Source organism: Lagenorhynchus albirostris, chromosome 21, assembly GCF_949774975.1.
Source record: "Lagenorhynchus albirostris chromosome 21, mLagAlb1.1, whole genome shotgun sequence".
Lineage (NCBI taxonomy): Eukaryota > Metazoa > Chordata > Mammalia > Artiodactyla > Delphinidae > Lagenorhynchus > Lagenorhynchus albirostris.
In genome coordinates this window covers 23,175,812-23,194,742 of record NC_083115.1, presented here as the reverse complement: position 1 = coordinate 23,194,742, position 18,931 = coordinate 23,175,812, and the positions used below count along the sequence as shown (strand labels likewise).

At 43.3% G+C, this 18,931-nt stretch overlaps 1 protein-coding gene across 2 annotated transcripts in view; it reads left to right on the top strand.

Annotated features, from left to right (window-relative positions):
- The window catches only part of WWC2 (WW and C2 domain containing 2), a 170,851-nt gene that overhangs the window by 138,259 nt on the left and 13,661 nt on the right, over positions 1-18,931 (top strand). For both annotated transcript variants that reach the window (XM_060136278.1, XM_060136279.1), the window contains 8 exons: positions 1,204-1,333; positions 2,074-2,154; positions 2,248-2,334; positions 4,661-4,853; positions 6,066-6,230; positions 13,656-13,777; positions 15,614-15,812; positions 17,379-17,543. In XM_060136278.1, coding sequence (XP_059992261.1) covers positions 1,204-1,333; positions 2,074-2,154; positions 2,248-2,334; positions 4,661-4,853; positions 6,066-6,230; positions 13,656-13,777; positions 15,614-15,812; positions 17,379-17,543 — 1,142 coding nt within the window. The remainder of the gene's footprint in view (positions 1-1,203; positions 1,334-2,073; positions 2,155-2,247; positions 2,335-4,660; positions 4,854-6,065; positions 6,231-13,655; positions 13,778-15,613; positions 15,813-17,378; positions 17,544-18,931) is intronic.

Below are 18,931 nucleotides of genomic sequence, written 5' to 3'. Positions count from 1 at the left end.
AGTTTCACATGTGGAAACAACCGAAAGCATATATTTAACCCTAAAGACTAATTCTCTCCAGGTCAGGTCAGCGACACTCGGTCCGTGGGGGGGATGTCTGACCTTGGCATGGGGGCAGGTGGCTCGTGATAGTGACACTGGTCACCTGTCCGTGCTCTAGACTCTTGTTCAGCTAAAATTGAGTTCCTTTTATATACATCTGACTGTCCAGCACCAGTCCCTGCTGGATGGCAGAAATCAAGTTGGAATAACTCCGAAGTCCTTCCGCAGTCAGTCTCTGTCATTGTCAAAGTCAGTTTCAGACTGCTGTGGTTATTCCTGGGGGTAATCAATAAATCACGTCATCACCTTCACCCCTCACAAAGAGGGGTGGGCGGAGAGAAGACACTTCATCATCGGGGAAAAAGCATTCCCACGGCCAGAAATAAAAGGGAAAATGCAGCAATCAATCCTGTAATCTGAAGCCTTAAAATTTAAACATCTTCACAAGATGTAAAGTCGTGACTCAGAAGGGGGGCGAAATGCATACCAATATTGATCCCGATCGCCTGCTTGGGGATGAAAGAACGCCATGGGCTTGCAGCTTATTACACAGACACACAGCTTTAAACGAGGCTCCCTGCTCTCTGCAGGTTGCCGGGGTATGAATATGAGTCAGAGATCAAAAGTTAAGTGGTGGTTGGTGAAGATTCAGTAGCACAAAGTTTTTAATGGTATTAGCCAGTGAGGAATTCTGTAAGTCAAAGACTCTCTTAATTTCTATTAGAGCAGCAGCTCAGGAGAGGGAGGCTGGAGAGAAGGGGCGAGCAAAAGAGGCGGAAACCTTTCTCTCCATTGAGCGCTAGAAGCTCTCTCATAGAAACGTCTCCAGTACTTGAGGGAGGCAGACAGCTTCTTACCCGCGACTGTGTTCTCTGCAGCGCGTACCGAGAAGGGGGAGGCAAGGGGCCCGGGAGAAAGTGTGCAATTGATCCCTTCCCTTAAAATATCCAGGACAGAGGAACAGCCGATTCTTTCTCAAATAACTGGCATCCCAGGAACCTTATAAGTCTCAGTGCCTGGAATCCTTCACTTCTGTTGATTTGAATAGTAGCATCCTTGATTCTCAGGTCGAAAGTTCGTTTTGGATTTCTCAGAACCAAACCATGTGTGCATTTTGTACTTAACTTTTTCTAATTAGTGCTGTCACTCTCCCCTCCCTAGATGTGGAAAAATCGTTACCAAAAAGAAGAGGAATCCACTTGCTTGGGGAGAAAACCACTTGCGTGTCGGCTGCGGTCTCGGATGAGTCCGTGGCCGGGGACAGCGGGGTCTACGAAGCTTTCGTGAAACAGTAAGGACCGAGCGCGGTGCCCTCTCCGCGCAGCCGGGCGCGGGGTGACAGACCGTGAGCGCGCTGCCCTTATTCCACTCTCTGCAGGGGAAAGGGCTGTAGGCGTTAAAGAAGTGGCAGGCTGAAAATTCCAGGGATACCAGAACATCCCATCAGCAGGGAAATGAGGAACAGGCCGATATGCTCAAAGGCGATATGCTCAAAGGCAGCCGAGCCTCTTAGAGACGTAAACTCGTTTTTAATGAGAGCGTTGCAGGGCTTGCCCAGTGCCTGTTTGGCGCGTCGTGAAGCGTTTCGTGTATGCAGATTTCGGAAAGCCTGGTGTATCTGGGGTACCATACACCCCGGGGAGGCTCTGGAAGCCCAGGCACCAGAAAGTCGTTCCCCTCAAGGCCCCGACGCAGACTCCTCTTGACAAGGTGAAGCAAGACTTTTCCAAGTGAGCTTGCACTGGGGTCAGGTCCACTGGCTAGTAGAGGAGTGCTGTGTTTTGTTTTGTTTTGTTTTGTTTTTAGCTATGCCGTGTGGCTTGCACAGTCTTAGTCCCCTGCCCAGGAATGGAACGCGTGCCCCCTGCTTTGGGAGTGCAGAGTCCTGACCACTGGACCACTAGTGAAGTCCTGAGGAATTCTGTTAGTTCAGGTTTCCATTCAGAATCAGTAAGTGGCAGACAGCAACCATAGCTCTGCACGTTTCCGTTCACGAACGTTCACCTGCACCTACTGTTTCCCTGCCCCCAGGCCCAGTGAAGTCGAAGATGTCCTGTACAGTGAGGAGGACGTCGCCGTCACGGAGACGGCCCAGGTGCAGATCGGACTCAGGTGCGGATGTGCGCAGGAAGGGGCGCGTCTCGCCTCCGTGCGGTGACAAGTGGCCCATACTCTTCCTTATCTCATCAACTTCTCTTTTGACAGATATGATGCAAAAAGGTCAAGTTTCATGGTGATTGTAGCACAACTCCGAAATCTTCATGCCTTCCTGATACCTCACACTTCAAAAGTGTAAGTAAAATCAGTGGAGGACAAATCAAAGAACTTGAGATTGTCCATATGAGAATTTTCCATCGTAATGTAGCAATTCATCCAAGTGAAGATGTGGGAAAGACATAGCAGGGCCGACTGTGTCTTAATCGGCACTAGATAAAGGCGAAGAGGGGGTGATACGGGCCGATCCCCTCCTTTGGTTTTATGAACCATGCAGGGAGGAGGGAGGGCATATGGGGGAGCGGCTTGATCACCCCAGAGAGCCCGCTTCCCAGCACTGAGGTTAGGGATACCTGTCAGTAGTAGTCAGGGAGGACCGGCTGGTGATACCATCCGTGACTTCCCCCTCCTGATAAGTATGCTGAGATCTCGGAGCACACCGTGGACAGCCTTTTAATCTTCGAGTGGCCTGTCAGGGAAAGGACAGATCCGCCAGGGATCGAATGTGTGAACAGGGAGAGCCAACCCACAAGTCCAGGCAAAACTACGGAATCCCCCAAGAACACGCACTTGCACGAAGCCCCTGATGTCGGGATGGGGCTGCCGGCAAACGTCCCGCCCCTGCCAGAGCAGGGCGCACGCAGGACCTCACAGGTGGCCTCCAGAGTGCGAGGCCAGGCCTCTGCTCCTGGCTGCCCTGCGGTCGCTCGTCTGCCTGGCCAGACCCTTCCTGAGCGCATGGCAACGTGTTCTTAAACCCGTAACGAAAGCCTCGGCCTAAATATGGACACTGCTCAAGACGACATCTAGCATGAAATATCCTCAGAGCCGTTCTTTCTTTCTCCTAACGTCAAACCTTTTTTTTTTGATTATTAATGATGACAAGCAGAGTTGATGCGTCAGCGGGTTGGCGGCGGCCACAGGGTCTCTGTGAGTGACCCCCAACCCCCTCCCCAGCAGCAGAACGAGAGGAAAAGCACCCCAACTTTCCTTCCCCTATGCCTTTGGTTCCTAACCCTGTAAAGTCTCACTTTCTTCACTCGGAACCATTTGAGGATGGTGTAAGTGGTTAGGCCACCGGGACAAGGTGAACTGAGTCTGGAGAAACAGAACATCCCGTCCCTCCCGGCCGCCTCTCTAAAATACCTCCCTTTGCTGCTTTTCCATGAAGGCAGGGAAAGAAGATTTCTTCTGCTGCATCTCCAGCCTTAACGACTGTGGCCCAGGGTCCACTAGGCTTTTAATGCTGAATCTCCATAATCAATGTTGATACAAACTATGGAAATAATGTGGCCTTCCTCAGTTCTTCATGTGAATTTACAGTTTCTATAATTGGAGAAAGATGCTCTTCAGAATATGAATTAGAAAGCCTGGAAATGGGGGAGTGGGGAGGGATTTAATGGGTGTTCTCTTTTTGGTATTTAAAAGAAGATACCTCATGCTGTTTCCAGGAATTGTCAATCCTCGTGTAATGCGTGCTCAGAAAACTCACTTTTAAAGTAGTATTACTACCAAATGTAAAATAGCTAGCTAGTGGGAAGCAGCCGCATAGCACAGGGAGATCAGCTCAGTGCTCTGTGACCACCTAGAGGAGTGGGATAGGGAGGGTGGGAGGGAGACGCAAGAGGGAGGGGATATGGGGACATATGTATACGTATAGCTGATTCACTTTGTTATAAAGCAGAAACTAACACACCATTGTAAAGCAATTACACTCCAATAAAGATGTTAAAAAAGAGAGTAAAAAAATAAATAAATAAATAAATAAAATAAAGTAGTATTAGAAGTTATTGTTTATCTCTGACTCTTCCTCAAAATATGACAAAGCATAAAACGGTTTGTCATATCTGAGACTTCTGAGATGCTAGGCAGTGCTTTTTTTGAACTTTTAAAATTCATCTGTTTTAAATTTTCTTAGCAATGTGCTACTAGCGTTTCTTTCCCTCTAGTAGGATAACGTGTTCCATTCCTGGGGAATGACCATCAGCAGTTCTTGTTTAATACGCAGGATGAGTGTTCTTTGGGACAAAGTCACCCGTGTCTACTTGGTGTGTTCCTGCTTTCCCGGGTTCAGGTGGCAGTCACTGTGGAGTGGTCAGGACACGGGCAGGTGGGACGTAAATCCGTCTGCCCCGTGGTCTTCGTTCCTCTCACTTCCCTACCACGTGCCTTTGCTGCAGCCCCGGGGCGGGCGGCAGGCTCGGCCTTGCATGATCGGAGCACCGGCGGGTTAAGAACAGAGCCTCCGTGCCCCTGAGCATGACGACCATGGTGTCAGCAGAGCTTTGGGTTGAGACGAAGTCTGTGTCCCTGTGCTTCTCTCCCAGGCAGATACTTTCAAACACCAGCTGTGAATCCAATATAATTGAACCAGTGAAATCCATTTCATCCTTGTTGTTTGCAGATACTTCAGAGTTGCTCTGCTTCCCTCCTCAACTGATGTCAGCTGTCTGTTTCGAACGAAAGTCCATCCAGCCGCGGAGTCCCTGTTATTCGGTGATGTGTTCAGAGTGGCCATCTCCCAGACAGCCCTGCAGCAGAAGACGCTGAGGGTGGATCTGTGCTCTGTCAGTAAACACCAAAGGGAAGAGTGCCTGGTAGGACTTTTCATCATCTCCATCATCAGATAACACTATCGGATATTCTGAGAATAATTTTCTAGTTGTTGTTTTGCCAGCCTCGATACTTCTACCGATCTGCCCAATGCCTCAGACACACCCAACAGTGGCTTCATTTTTTATCTGAAGTAGTGATTTCTGGTTTCCATTCTCTTATTCCAGACCTTTCAAATTTGCTTAGAAATTATGATTCTCTGTAAAATCTACTTTTTATTTCTAACCTTTAGATAAAGAAGAACTTTGGCCTCTGTTATGACCATCACTGTGGAGTATGCTTATTATTCCCAATACGAGTCTGGTGCTGGGTGTTTTGTATACATTATCTCATTTAATGCTCTTGACAGTCTTATGAAAAGGGTATGATGACCCCTATTTTCAGATGAAGGACTGCTTAGAGAAGTAATGCATCCAGGGTCACACAGCTCATCAATGATGGAGAGATATCAAAGGGACATCCCACACCTAATTGACTGCTACAGATTTAAGCAGGACACTGAGTCTAGTTCCTTCATTCAGCTCGTTCTCCCAGCCATGGTGTTAGAGCTTCTAGGAAGTCTTAAGTGTTACTGTTTAGAGCAATAGGATATTTAAATACTAATGCAGAAGACTTCACACATAGCTAATAGCAAGTTTAACACATCATTGCGCACAGTGACCAGAGCAGCATTACATAAGGTGTTCAAACAGGTGTCTAGAGGTGTGCCCAGGTGTTCAAGAAACACTGCAGTCTCCAGTTGAAACCCGTGTAGCCCTAGGGTCAACCGTAATCCCGATCTAAAATCCAACCCTGGGGTTCTTTTGTGGTCCACTTATACACAGATTTTTTTTTCCACTAAATTCACACTATAGTACTACATGATCCGTGGTTGGTTGAACCTGGGGATGTGGAACCTGACACGTGGAGGGCCAACTGTAAAGCAGACGTGGATTTTTGACTGCAGGATCAGGAGTGTTGTTGGCGTCCCTAACCCCACACTGTTCAAGGATCAGCTATATTTCTTATTTAGTCACACTGGAAAATATGAGACATTGCCAGGTTTTTAAAAAAATCCACCAGTGCTATATATCATGAGTATTGCTTTTTTTTTTTTTAACTTGTCCAGTAATCTTAATTATATCAGAGGGAGCAAACATGAATTGAAACATTTTATTTTCTCTTGTTTTTTCTTTTTTCCCTTTCATTTCACATAGGCGGGAACTCAGATCAGCCTGGCAGATTTACCCTTTTCCAATGAGATTTTCACTCTGTGGTATAACTTGCTTCCTTCAAAACAAATGCCGTGCAAAAAGAACGAAGATGAAACTGAGGATTCAGTATTTCAACCAAGCCAGCCACTAGTCGATTCTATAGACTTGGTGAGTCAGAGTTGGAGAAACACATCTCATTAAGACCTTTAGATCTGCAGCCCATCTGAAATTAATCTTTGTGCAAGGTTTGAGTTAGGGGTCAAGATTGTTGTTTACCCATATGATAGCCAGTTGACCCAGGATTGTTTGTTGAAAATACTTCCTTTCCTAGCTGCACTGCAGTGTCACTTTTGTCATAAGTCAGATAGCCTCTATGTGTATAGTCTGTTCCTGAACTTTCTATTCTGTTCCGTTGACTTAGTCATCTATCTCTGTAGACAGTACAGTCATCTATCTCTGTAGACAGTACTATGCTTTTTCAAAGTGAAGGCTTTCAATAATTCATCATTTAGAATGGTTTTTCTGAGGCTGTTTACAGATAATTGCTATCAGATTAAGGAAGTTTCCTTCTCTTTCCAGTTTGCTAAGAGCTTTATTATGCATGGATATTGAATTTTATCAAGCATTTTTACTGTATCTCTTAAGAAGATTACGTGGTTATCTTCTTAACATTATTCTGTTAATGTAGTGGATTATACATTGATTGACTTTTGAATGTTAAATTGCCCTTGGATTCCTGGAATAAAACAGACTTCATTGTGGTGTATTTTATATGAATTTTTATACATATTCAATCATAGAGAATATTGAGATTTGCATGTGTTCCGTTTTAGTAAAAGTTCCATGTGCTCTTGAAAAGTGTGTATTTTCTGCAGGTCAAGTTTGTTAATTTTGCTTTTCAAATCTTCTGCATTTACTGATTTTTCAATTTGCTTATTTTATCAATTATTAAGAGGTATAATAAAATCTCCAATTTGTGATTATAAATGTCTCTTTCTCCTTTTAGTTCTATTAATCTTTGCTTTATGTATTTTGTATCCAGGCTATTAGGTGAATATAAATTTAGCATTATGTTGTATCTTTCTGTTCAACTGACCTTTTTATCATTATAAATTGTCCCTCTTTATCTCTAATAACACTTTTTGTCTGGTATCAGTAAGGCTGTATCAGTTCTTTTTGGCTAGCATTTGCATGGTTCACCTTTTATTATTTTTTTACTTTCAACCTTTCTGAGTTCTTATATTTAAAGTGTTTCACCTGTAAGCAGTACATAGTTGGTTTTGATTTCTTATCCAGTTTTTAAATCTTCATCTTTTAATTGAAATATTTCATTTATTTATTTATTTATTTTTAAACAGATTAAAATATTTTTTAATTTGTATTCAGAGAATCACTGTCCCAATTATTTCCTTTACCCTGCCACATTATAATTGTATTCTCTTATTAATAAGGATCATTGCAATTTTAAAAAATTCAAGTCTTTATTGAGCACTTAATATATGTCTAGAACTGTATAAGACACTGTGGAGACTAAGGAAGACATAAGATAGGGTCTCTGACCTCAAAGAGCTAGAAATTTAAAGGAAAAGACTGCATTTCTGAAACAAGAGAAAAATATAGGGAGGATGAAACTGAGTGAAAAATTGTGTGAGACAAACTCTGAAGTATCAAGAACAGAGAAGCCAATGTAGGCTAAAGTAGTTTTAAGAGAATTTGTTCTGGACTTTGAAGTGATGAGTAAGGGGGTGTGGCATTTAATCTTGGATTTAAAGAATTGACAGATAGGTATCCAGAATAAAAGCCTGGCTAAAGAAAATGGGTAAGTTTTCTGAAATTGAGAATTTTTAATGCAGATCAGATCAAAGATGCTATCTGTTTTGCTAGCTAAAATAATGACAGTTTAGAGTCAACTAGTGCAACCTACTATGATTACCAGTATTTAAGAAGTTAATTGTTTTCAACTTTTTTTTACATGGAAAAATAAAAACATAGCTTAAAATCTTAGATTATAGACTGAATGAGATGCTTAGTATAGGTTTGTGTACACTGAATTCTCCATACGATCTTGAGAACTAACTACAAAAGAGAAATTTATTTTTGCCCATGTCTCTAAAGAAGAGATATACTTTCAAAATGTCTTTAATTTGTGGTTTCTGACTCTGGTGTACCATTTGAAGTCCTGATTTCATATTGCAGATTATTTTGAAATTACAGAACTAATAAAGAACATCTGTGTTAATAGCCTTACATGTCCAACAAAAAACTAAAGCAAAAGATTTTTAAATTGACAAAAACATACAGTGTAACTTTTGTTGGAATTTGCTAGTTTTAAAAACAATACTTTTCTAAAGTTGCCACTTCATTTGAGGGATGGTATAAAGATGGGCTGAATATAGAGTTAGAGCACAGAAATATTTCATGCTTCTCAATTCATTAGGCCTGATTTGAGGCCCTTCTCTAAGTCCAGTTCACATGGGCGTGTGGTCCCTTGCATCTATGAGGTAGACAGGCTGGAACAGAGGTAGTGAGAGTGGAAGGGTGCTTCCTGCCTTGGCTCTGAACCATGTGTATACAGACAGGATGGTCCAGCAGACTCACTCTCTCATACATTCCAGAATTTTTCTACTCTTAAGAAGAAATGACATTTTAAGTTTATTCTATACTAAATAGCCAAGAAGAAATTTAAGAATTCTCCTTTGGAATTTTGGATGTAAGGATTTGTATCCATTCAGCCAATCTGTGTCTTTTGGTGGGAGCATTTAGTCCATTTACATTTAAGGTAATTATCGATATGTGTGTTCCTATTCCCATTTTCTTAATTGTTTTGGGTTCGTTATTGTAGGTCCTTTCCTTCTTTTGTGTTTCTTGCCTAGAGAAGTTCCTTTAGCAGTTGTTGTAGAGCTGGTTTGGTGGTGCTGAACTCTCTCAGCTTTTGCTTGTCTGTAAAGGTTTTAATTTCTCCACCAAATCTGAATGAGATCCTTGCTGGGTAGAGTAATCTTGGTTGCAGGTTTTTCTCCTTCAACACTTTCAATATGTCCTGCCACTCCCTTCTGGCTTGCAGAGTTTCTGCTGAAAGATCAGCTGTTAACCTTATGGGGATTCCCTTGTGTGTTATTTGTTGTTTTTCCCTTGCTGCTTTTAATATGTTTTCTTTGTATTTAATTTTTGACAGTTTGATTAATATGCGTCTTGGCGTATTTCTCCTTGGATTTATCCTGTATGGGACTCTCTGTGCTTCCTGGACTTGATTAACTATTTCCTTTCCCATATTAGGGAAGTTTTCAACTATAATCTCTTCAAATATTTTCTCAGTCCCTTTCTTTTTCTCTTCTTCTTCTGGAACCCCTATAATTCGAATGTTGGTGCGTTTAATGTTGTCCCAGAGGTCTCTGAGACTGTCCTCAGTTCGTTTCATTCTTTTTTCTTTATTCTGCTCTGCAGTAGTTATTTCCACTATTTTATCTTCCAGGTCACTTATCCGTTCTTCTGCCTCAGTTATTCTGCTATTGATCCCATCTAGAGTACTTTTAATTTCATTTATTGTGTTGTTCATCGTTGCTTGTTTCATCTTTAGTTCTTCTAGGTCCTTGTTAATTGATTCTTGCAATTTGTCCATTCTATTGTCCATTCTATCTCCAAGATTTCGGATCAACCTTACTATCATTCTGAATTCTTTTTCAGGTAGACTGCCTAGTTCCTCTTCATTTGTTAGGTCTGGTGGGTTTTTATCTTGCTCCTTCATCTGCTGTGTGTTTTTCTGTCTTTTCATTTTGCTTATCTTACTGTGTTTGGGGTCTCCTTTTTTGCAGGCTGAAGGTTCGTAGTTCCTGTTGTTTTTTGTGTCTGTCCCCAGTGGCTAAGGTTGGTTCAGTGGGTTGTGTAGGCTTCCTGGTGGAGGGTACTAGTGCCTGTGTTCTGGTGGATGAGGCTGGATCTTGTCTTTCTGGTGGGCAGGTCCACGTCTGGTGGTGTGTTTTGGGGTGTCTGTAGACTTATTATGATTTTGGGCAGCCTCTCTGCTAATGGGTGGGGTTGTGTTCCTGTCTTGCTAATTGCTTGGCATAGGATGTCCAGCACTGTAGCTTGCTGGTCGTTGAGTGAAGCTGGGTGCTGGCGTTGAGATGGAGATCTCTCGGAGATTTTTGCTGTTTGATATTATGTGCAGCTGGGAGGCCTCTTGTGGACCAGTGTCCTGAAGTTGGCTCTCCCACCTCAGAGGCACAGCACTGACTCCTGGCTGCAGCACCAAGAGCCTTTCATCCACAGGGCTCCTTAATTTGGGATGATTCGTTGTCTATTCAGGTATTCCACAGATGCAGGGTATATCAAGTTGATTGTGGAGCTTTAATCCGCTGCTTCTGAGGCTGCTGGGAGAGATTTCCCTTTCTCTTCTTTGTTCTCACAGTTCCCAGGGGCTCAGCTTTGGATTTGGCCCCGCCTGTGCGTGTAGGTCGCCGCAGGGCGTCTGTTCTTTGCTCAGACAGGACGGGGTTAAAGGAGCCGCTGATTCGGAGGCTCTGGCTCACCCAGGCCGGGGGGGTAGGGAGGGTCACGGAGTGCGGGGTGGGCCTGCAGTGGCAGAGGCCGGCGTGACGCTGCAGCCTGAGGGCGCCGCGAGCGTTCTCCCGGGGGAGCCGTCCCTGGATCCCGGGACCCTGGCAGTGGCGGGCTGCACAGGCTCCCCGGAAGGGCGTGTGGCTAGTGACCTGTGTTCGCACACAGGCCTCCTGACGGCGGCAGCAGCGGCCTTAGCGTCCCATGCCCGTCTCTGGGCTCCGCACTCTTAGCCGCGGATCGCGCCCGTCCCTGGAGCTCTCTCAAGCAGCGTTCTTAATCCCCTCTCCTCGTGCACCAGGTAACAAAGAGGGACGTAAAAGTCTCTTGCCTCTTCGGCAGGTCCAGACCCCTCCCCGGACTCTCTCCCGGCCAGCCGCGGCGCACCAACGCCCTGCAGGCTGTGTTCACGCCGCCAACCCCAGTCCCCTCCCGGCGCTCCGACAAAAGCCGGAGCCTCAGCTCCCAGCCCCGCCCGCCCCAGCGGGCGAGCAGACAAGCCTCTCGGCTGGTGAGTGCTGGTCGGCCCGATCCTCTGCGCTGGAATCTGTCCGCTTTGCCCTCCGCACCCCTGTTGCTGTGCTCTCCTCCGCGGCTCCCAAGCTCCCCCACTCCGCCTCCCGAAGTCTCCACCCGCGAAGGGGCTTCCTAGTGTGTGGACACTTTTCCTCCTTCACAGCTCTCTCCTGCTGGTGCAGGACCCGTCCCTATCCTTTTGTCTCTGTTTAGTTTTTTCTTTTGCCCTAACCAGGTACGTGGGGGGTTCCTTGCCTTTTGGGAGGTCTGAGGTCTTCTGCCAGCGTTCAGTAGGTGCTCCGTAGGAGTTGTTCCACGCGTAGATGTACTTCTGGTGTATCTGTGGAGAGGAAGGTGATCTCCGCGTCTTACTCTTCCGCCATCTTCCCGGAAGTCCGAAATATTTCATTTATTTACACTTAATACTATTAGTGATATATTTGGCTTTGAACCTGTCATCTTACTCTTTGTTTTCTTTTAGTCCTATCTCTGTTTCTTTTTTTCCTTCTTTTGGATTAATCAAGTATTTTAAAATTTTGGTTTTTCTTCTCCTAGACCATTAGTATTACAGTCTTTTCTTTTTTGCTGTTACCCTGATGATTACATCATGCATCCTTGACTTAGAAACTGTGTTAAATTAATGCTTTTGCTTTTTTTCAGACAGTGCAAAGATTTTTTTTAATTGAAATATATTTTAATTAATGTATTTTTAATTGACATATATACACTAATATGTATAAAATGGATAACTAATAAGAACCTGTATAAAACAATAAATAAAATAAAATTCAAAAATTCCAAATTAAAAAAAAAGCAGCTGTTGGATTGCCTAAGGTAAAACTCATGGATGTATAATATTCTCTCCTGTAAGATTACTTACAAGAGTAATAGTGCTAGGGAAAATAGGTAGATGCAATGAAAAAGAAATTAGGACTCAAAGTGAAACGTGTAAAAATTTAAACAGCCTGATATTTTAAAATTTCTATATAATAATAAGACTTCACTAACGTGTGTGTGTGTGTGTGTGTGTGTGTGTGTGTGTGTGTGTTTAACAAGCAACACTGCCCAGTTGGTCCAACAGTGTGGAAGAATTGACACTGATATGCCATCAAACAAACACCTTTCTCAAGACATTTTCATTTGCTCCATCCCTAAAAAAAGAAAAGAAATACATTTTTTTTTTGTTTTATTGTTTTATTGACAATCAGTATTTATTTAGATTTTCCTATATCTTTACCCTTTCTGATGTATTCTTTTCCTTTCTGCATTATTGTGCTTCCAGTTTGGGTCATTTTCCTTATGCCTGGAGAATTTTCTTTAGTATTTCTTTTAGTACAGGTCTATCGGCATCTTTGTTTTGATTTCATTTGTGAAGGACTTTTTTACCTGCGTATTCAGAATTCTAAGTGAATAATTATTTCTCTGAACACATTAAAAATAACATGTCATCTGGTTTCCACTGATTCTGTTCAGCTGATGGAGGAGTCTAATTGTTGATCCTTAAAATGTATTACATCTTTTTTCTTTCACTGTTTGTAAAATTTCCTCTTTTTCTTTGATTTTCAGCAGTTTCACTCTGATGTGCTAATGTGTTTTTCTTTGTGTTTATCCTAGGGAAATTCTCCATAGTTTCGTCAGTTTTCTTGAACATATTAATTATGAAGTTTTTAATTCCTTTTCTAAATAACTGTAGTGTATGGACCACCTGTGGGTCTGCTTCTTTTGCTTCTTATTTCTCTTGGCTTTCAGTCATTGGGCCCTGTTTCCAGTGGAATGCTGGATATTATGTATGGATTGTAGAGGATCTGGCTGATAGCCTCCTCCAGAGAGGATTTAATATGCTTCTGGAAGGCAGATGACAATATGGGCAGATCACCTGGATCATTTGAGGGACCTGAATTCCAATTTTTCTCTCCCTAGGACCATGAGGCAACTGAGGTATCTGCTTACTGTTTAGCCTCCTAGCAGCTGGTTTTGCTTTCTCAGCTTCTTGCTCTGCACGTATGTAGCTTAGGAAGGGCAAATGTCCCAAAAGGAATATTGTGCAGAACATTGGGCTCACTTCACAGTTCATTTTCTCTGGCCCTTTGAATGCTGGCTACCTTGTCGCCAACTCAGTTTTCATCTCTGCATCCTCCCATCACTGTCACAGCCCTGGGCAGCCACAGTCTGTCAGCCTGTGTGCCTCACCGCTGGAACTGAGACACGCCCCCCAGGGGAGAAGAGTGGCAGTGATGGCCCCTTCACCTCCTTGCGTTTCCCTTTGCCCTGGGATCTTGGTCCTCGAGTGCTAATTGCCTTTGTTGCTCTCCATTGCTTTAAAACAGCTGGAATTTTTTGTGTGTTTTTATTTTGCTTTTTATTTTACTTTATTCAGCCTTCATATTTATTCTCAGCAGGAGAATTGGGTCTCATACCTCTTCTTTTTCACAACTAGAAGCATAAGTCCCCATCCGATAAGTTTTTCAATCATTTCTTGAAGTATATGGTGTCCATTGCCCTGTGTTTTACTTTCTCCAGGATGCAGTGTCAGCCTTACTTGCAAGAACGTCAGCTGAGCTGTTGGCTGTGGAACAAGAATTAGCACAAGAAGAAGAAGAACCAGAGCAGGAGGAAGAGCAAAGGGGTCCAGATGGAGATTGGTAAAACAGCGATTTCCTTTTGCTGCCGGGATCGCAAAGAGGATGTGTTTAGATTCTCAGAAGAAACTTTCAGGGAAACCTTTATAGGTTTAGATCTTATTCTGGAATTAATGGAAAGTAGAGCAGCTTCAGGGGGCTGCCCCTAGGGAAAGTCTTTCCTTGGTCATTAGAGACTTGAAAGGGGTAGTGGCAAGTTTGCAGACAAGCACATGAGCGAGATTCTTGCTTCAGTAATCTTGACACTGTTTCTTGGGCTTTTGTTTGGTTTTAAGTCTAAACTACCTATTTTGAAGGGTATGGTAGTTTATTTCAGAGTCATAGATAAACTTAAAAACTGACTCTTTTTCTGCAAATGACCAGAAGTACCATTTAGGCTCTGGGAAGTCAAAGCAGATATTTAGAAAATAGCTTCTGAAGAGCTCTTTTTCTGTTTGTGGCCACTTTCACCTTCTTTTTCTGTTTCCTTCTCATTGTCCATACCTCATTGTTTTTAAAAAAGAAAAAAAGGTTATTATAGCATTTGTCTAGATTCACATACGTATAAAGAACTATCGTTCCAGGTTTGCACTGTTTTCTCTAAAACAAATTTTAGTGAATGCGTGTTTTTTTAGTATATGTGTAAAGTCATTTGGATTAATTTTGTATGTATTGTTGCTTATTCTGTTATGTTTGAACTACTGTTGACACATATATGCATATACATATATAGCAGCATTTGTGTATATATAAAACTTCTTACAAACTTAGAGTGACAAGATATAAATAACAAAATTGTGGACATTTGGAAGGAACAGCGTACTATAGTGATGTGAAAAGCAGATATACTTTGTTCTTATCAAAAGTCCTTTACAGTGAATAAAGTTCAGAGCACCGAAAAAGAAAAGTAAATATGAGAGTGATTATGAGGTTCATCATATCTTGAAATACCGAGCCTTCCTTGCATATGTAAAATACGCAACTTGTTTCACTCACATTTCAAAAAATGCACTTAGAACGTAATCTAAAAGAATTGTTAACTTACAGTCCTCATTGCTGATCCCCCCGTGTTCATGTCATGACCAGGTGTTTAACAACTAGTCTGTTCCAATCTGTCAGTATATCACCAGTCACAGTTAAAGCTTGACTTTTCATTATCAGTGGAAAAAAATGTTCCTATTATGAGAATACGAAACTCAACAAAGCGTGAGATATTCTTCCCATCCTGGCCCTCTTGCTTTCCTGTCAGTACAGCTTATACAGAATATAAACCGTAAGTGTGTTCTGCAGCCTCGCCTGTAGTGCCACCCAAGCCCAGGCCATGGCTTTCGTTAAAGACAAGATCGTAGACCCTTCAGAGTCTTCTGTTAGTTCAGTAGTAAGACTCCTCTACCCAGGGTTCCACCTCTGCTAGACCATGAGCACAGTTGATAATGGATATTTTTATTCACTCTTAGCAGAGAGTCACTGCATTCTGTTGTTTGAATAATTTTACAGTAAATGAACAACTGATACCAAATTATATTATAGCGAGTGTCCGTATTTTCAAACCGTGGGTTAAACTTTATATGTGATTTTTTTAGCGTACTTCTATTTAATATTTAGGAATTAGGTCAAATTTCATGAATTTAACTTTTCAGTACGAAATTATGATGACTTTCCTTCAGATTTCTGGAGAGTAGGGTGATCATTTTATTTCTCATGAGCATTTTAGTAGAAGTTCCAGCCAGAGAACTGGCTGGAATCGCGATGTGTGAGTCTGTTCATCGCCCAGATAACGGGTTAACATGCCCAGGTTGCACTGATCACAGAGCACACCTGCTTGACCCTGAACGGTATTGTGTGTTGTTTCACCCATAGGTTAACCATGCAGAGAGAGGCCTCTGATGAAATTGTGGCTGAGGAAGGGGCTGAAGTGAAATTGGCAGAGGGCAGTTGCTGTGCAGAAGACGTAAGCTCACGCCCGAGTGTGCCTGAGGTGAACGAGGACACAAGTAAGACAGAAAACAACTGTGCCAACGACCTTGGGTGTCAGCCACCTGCAGGAGTGCCCGCCCTGGTGAGTGTTCTCAGCTGTCCCCTCCTGAAACTGGTCTCCTAGAGGCACCACACAGACCAAGTCTGTCTCTTCAGCTATAACTTCATGTTAGGATTTTGTGCCAAAGCTGATCAGGATGGGCGTTTGTGGGACTAGACCATAAGAAACATTGTAAATGCCTTAACCTTTTCAAATGGGCCCCAAATATTCATTCTCCAATTAAGTTTCATATAAGAAGATAAATAATGGCGTTTAGGGCTTCCCTGGTGGCGCAGTGCTTGGGAGTACGCCTGCCGGTGCAGGGGACACGGGTTCGTGCCCCGGTCCGGGAAGATCCCACATGCCGTGGAGTGGCTGGGCCCGTGAGCCATGGCTGCTGAGCCTGCGCGTCCGGAGCCTGTGCTCCGCAACGGGAGAGGCCACAGCAGTGAGAGGCCCGCGTACCGCAAAAAAAAAAAAAAAAAAAATAGTGGCGTTTATCTCTCTGTAAATGTTCTGTGAATATTTACTGAAAGCATTTTCAGAATTTCCTGAATAACACCAGGATGCCTACTTAATTGTATTAAGTTTCATAAATGTTATAAGTTTATTTCAATTTCAAACATGAGGTAAACGTGTGAAGCTCACTTTGGTTAGATGGGGCTCTGATTGAAACCAGTTCAGGAAGGTGGCAAATGACTCCGTTTAGGCACAGATGCCATGTTACTAAGCAGGTAACTTTGCTGGTTGGTGACAGACATGTTGAGACTGCCATCCCCAAAGGGGGAAACTCATGTTCAAGGTTTGAGGATGCTGGCAAACTTGGGAGTTTAGAAAATAACAGTTATTTATTTCTAAGAAAAATAATGTTATACCCTGACTGAAGACTTCATGTGTGTGTGTGTATATATATATATATATACATACATACACACACATATACATAAATACAGTCGGCCTTCTGTATCCGCGGTTTCTGCCTCCACGGATTCAACCAACCGCGGATCTGATTCAACCAACCGCTGATAGTAAACAGTACACGATTGGCTGAATGCGAGAATGTGGAACCCCAGATACAGAGGGCCAGTTGTGGGACTTGAGCACCCACAGAGTTTGGTGTCCGGAACCAATCTCCCACGGATACCGAGGTATGGCTGTATATATAATTGCATGTTCTGTGTTAACCTGAGGTTTAACTAGTGTATTTTCATTTTCTTATATTTAGTTACTTTTATCGTTTACTCTGAAAAAAACTAATCAGAAAGTTGAATAACGTTTAATGATGAAGAATTCTCAAATAAGGTTCTTTATAGAAGCACATTTACCCTCTGTAAATCTAAAGCTTCCTTTTTTAAGGTCTAATCTGTTAGCGGTGGTGCTGCCACTTACAGGTAACCCTGTTGGACAGTTATTATCCTACCCTACCTGAGGGTAACTTCCTAAGAACTAAGTAGAAAACCACCTTCCCATCAGCAGAAAGACAAAGCCTGTCTCACAGAAGTGGTCCTGGTGCTAGATGAGTCTCTTGTAAGATTAGGTATTTCTTTCATACTTAGAAGAAAGGAGCAAGAAACGTCTCTCCCCTCCTGACAAATTACTGACTTCTAGGTTGATAAAGAGACAAATACCGACGAGGCGGGCAGTGCCGGTGTGGCGGTCCGCCCCAAAGACCGCAGCAGCCTGAGCGCCCGGCAGCGCCCCTTCGTGCGGAGCAGCGTGATCGTGCGCTCGCAGACCTTCTCCCCCGGCGAGCGGAGCCAGTACGTCTGCAGGGTAAGGCGTCTGCGGGGCGGGCATGTGCAGGGTGTGAGGCGCGCAGTGCTCTTAGGGGGCTGCCGCCTCTCCCCGCCCCCTGCCAGGGAGTGGCCCGTTAGTGACAATAGACAGTGCCAGGGGATCTTCAAGCTCGACTACAGATTCTAATGGCTAGAAATGCCGTAAAATAAAATATAAAATATAAAATACCACACTCTTAATCATTCTTTTTAGTTTGGGTGGTGGAATTTTTTTCTTTCCTCAAATTTAATGTCTCTTTGCTTCTAATGCCATTTATTTGGCAAAGAAGTGACATTAAGGACCAGGCTGCTAAGTCTGTCTGGACCTTAGTGTGTGTTTAGAAACTTAAAGTGACTCAAGATTTATGATGTCTTGTATATTTCTGCTGTGTATCATGCATGCTTCAAACCATGTTAGTCGGGCTTCCCTGGTGGCGCAGTGGTTGGGAGTCCGCCTGCCGATGCAGGGGACGCGGGTTCATGCCCCCGGCCAGGAAGATCCCACATGCCGCGGGGCGGCTGGGCCCGTGAGCCATGGCCGGTGAGCCTGCGTATCCGGAGCCTGTGCTCCGCAACGGGAGAGGCCACAACAGTGAGAGGCCCGCGTACCGCAAAAAAAAAAAAAAAAAAAAACATGTTAGTGCTGCTGAGTCAAAGATTGTGAGTTGGGTTTTAGGACAAAAGTCGTCTTTACTAATGCCTCCAGACACTGAATCAGATTCCTGCTTCTGTGGAGAATATTATGTGATTTGCATCAGTTTACCAAATTCTAGTTCCATAAGTATTTATGATTTATAGTCATTTAGATTTAACATTATAAAGTGGGTTAGAAAATACTTTCAGAATTCTAAACTTACTCATTCAGTTCACCAGACATTTTTATTAAGCACCTGCTATTTATTAAGCACGTTGCCGAATCCCTGGGATTCGTCCATGAACCAAAGACCCAGAGCCCCCTGTCCTTGCGGGGCTTATGCTCTTGTGAATTGAGCCAAACACTCAACATGATGAGTAAACTGTGAAGTCTCTTGGGCGGGGACCAGCGCTCTGGAAAACAGTAGAGCAAGTTATGAAAGGATGGAAATGTTGAGGATGAGGGTCACAAATTTAAGTAGGTTCAGAGTAGACTTCACTGAGAAGGTGACGTTTCAGCAAAGGCCTGAAGCAGGTGAGGGCGTGAGTGTGGGCTGCCCGGGCTGGGCGTGTTCCCAGTTGTACGTGCTGTGACTCCACTCTGACCTTGAGCTCTGTGCATTACACAAACCTTTCTTTTAAAGAATGGATAGTGCCTATTAGCTAAAAATACAAGGGATAATTTTATTTCAAAATGTATATAATATTCTTAACAAATGACTTATGATAACTGTAACCAAAAGGCAATTACTT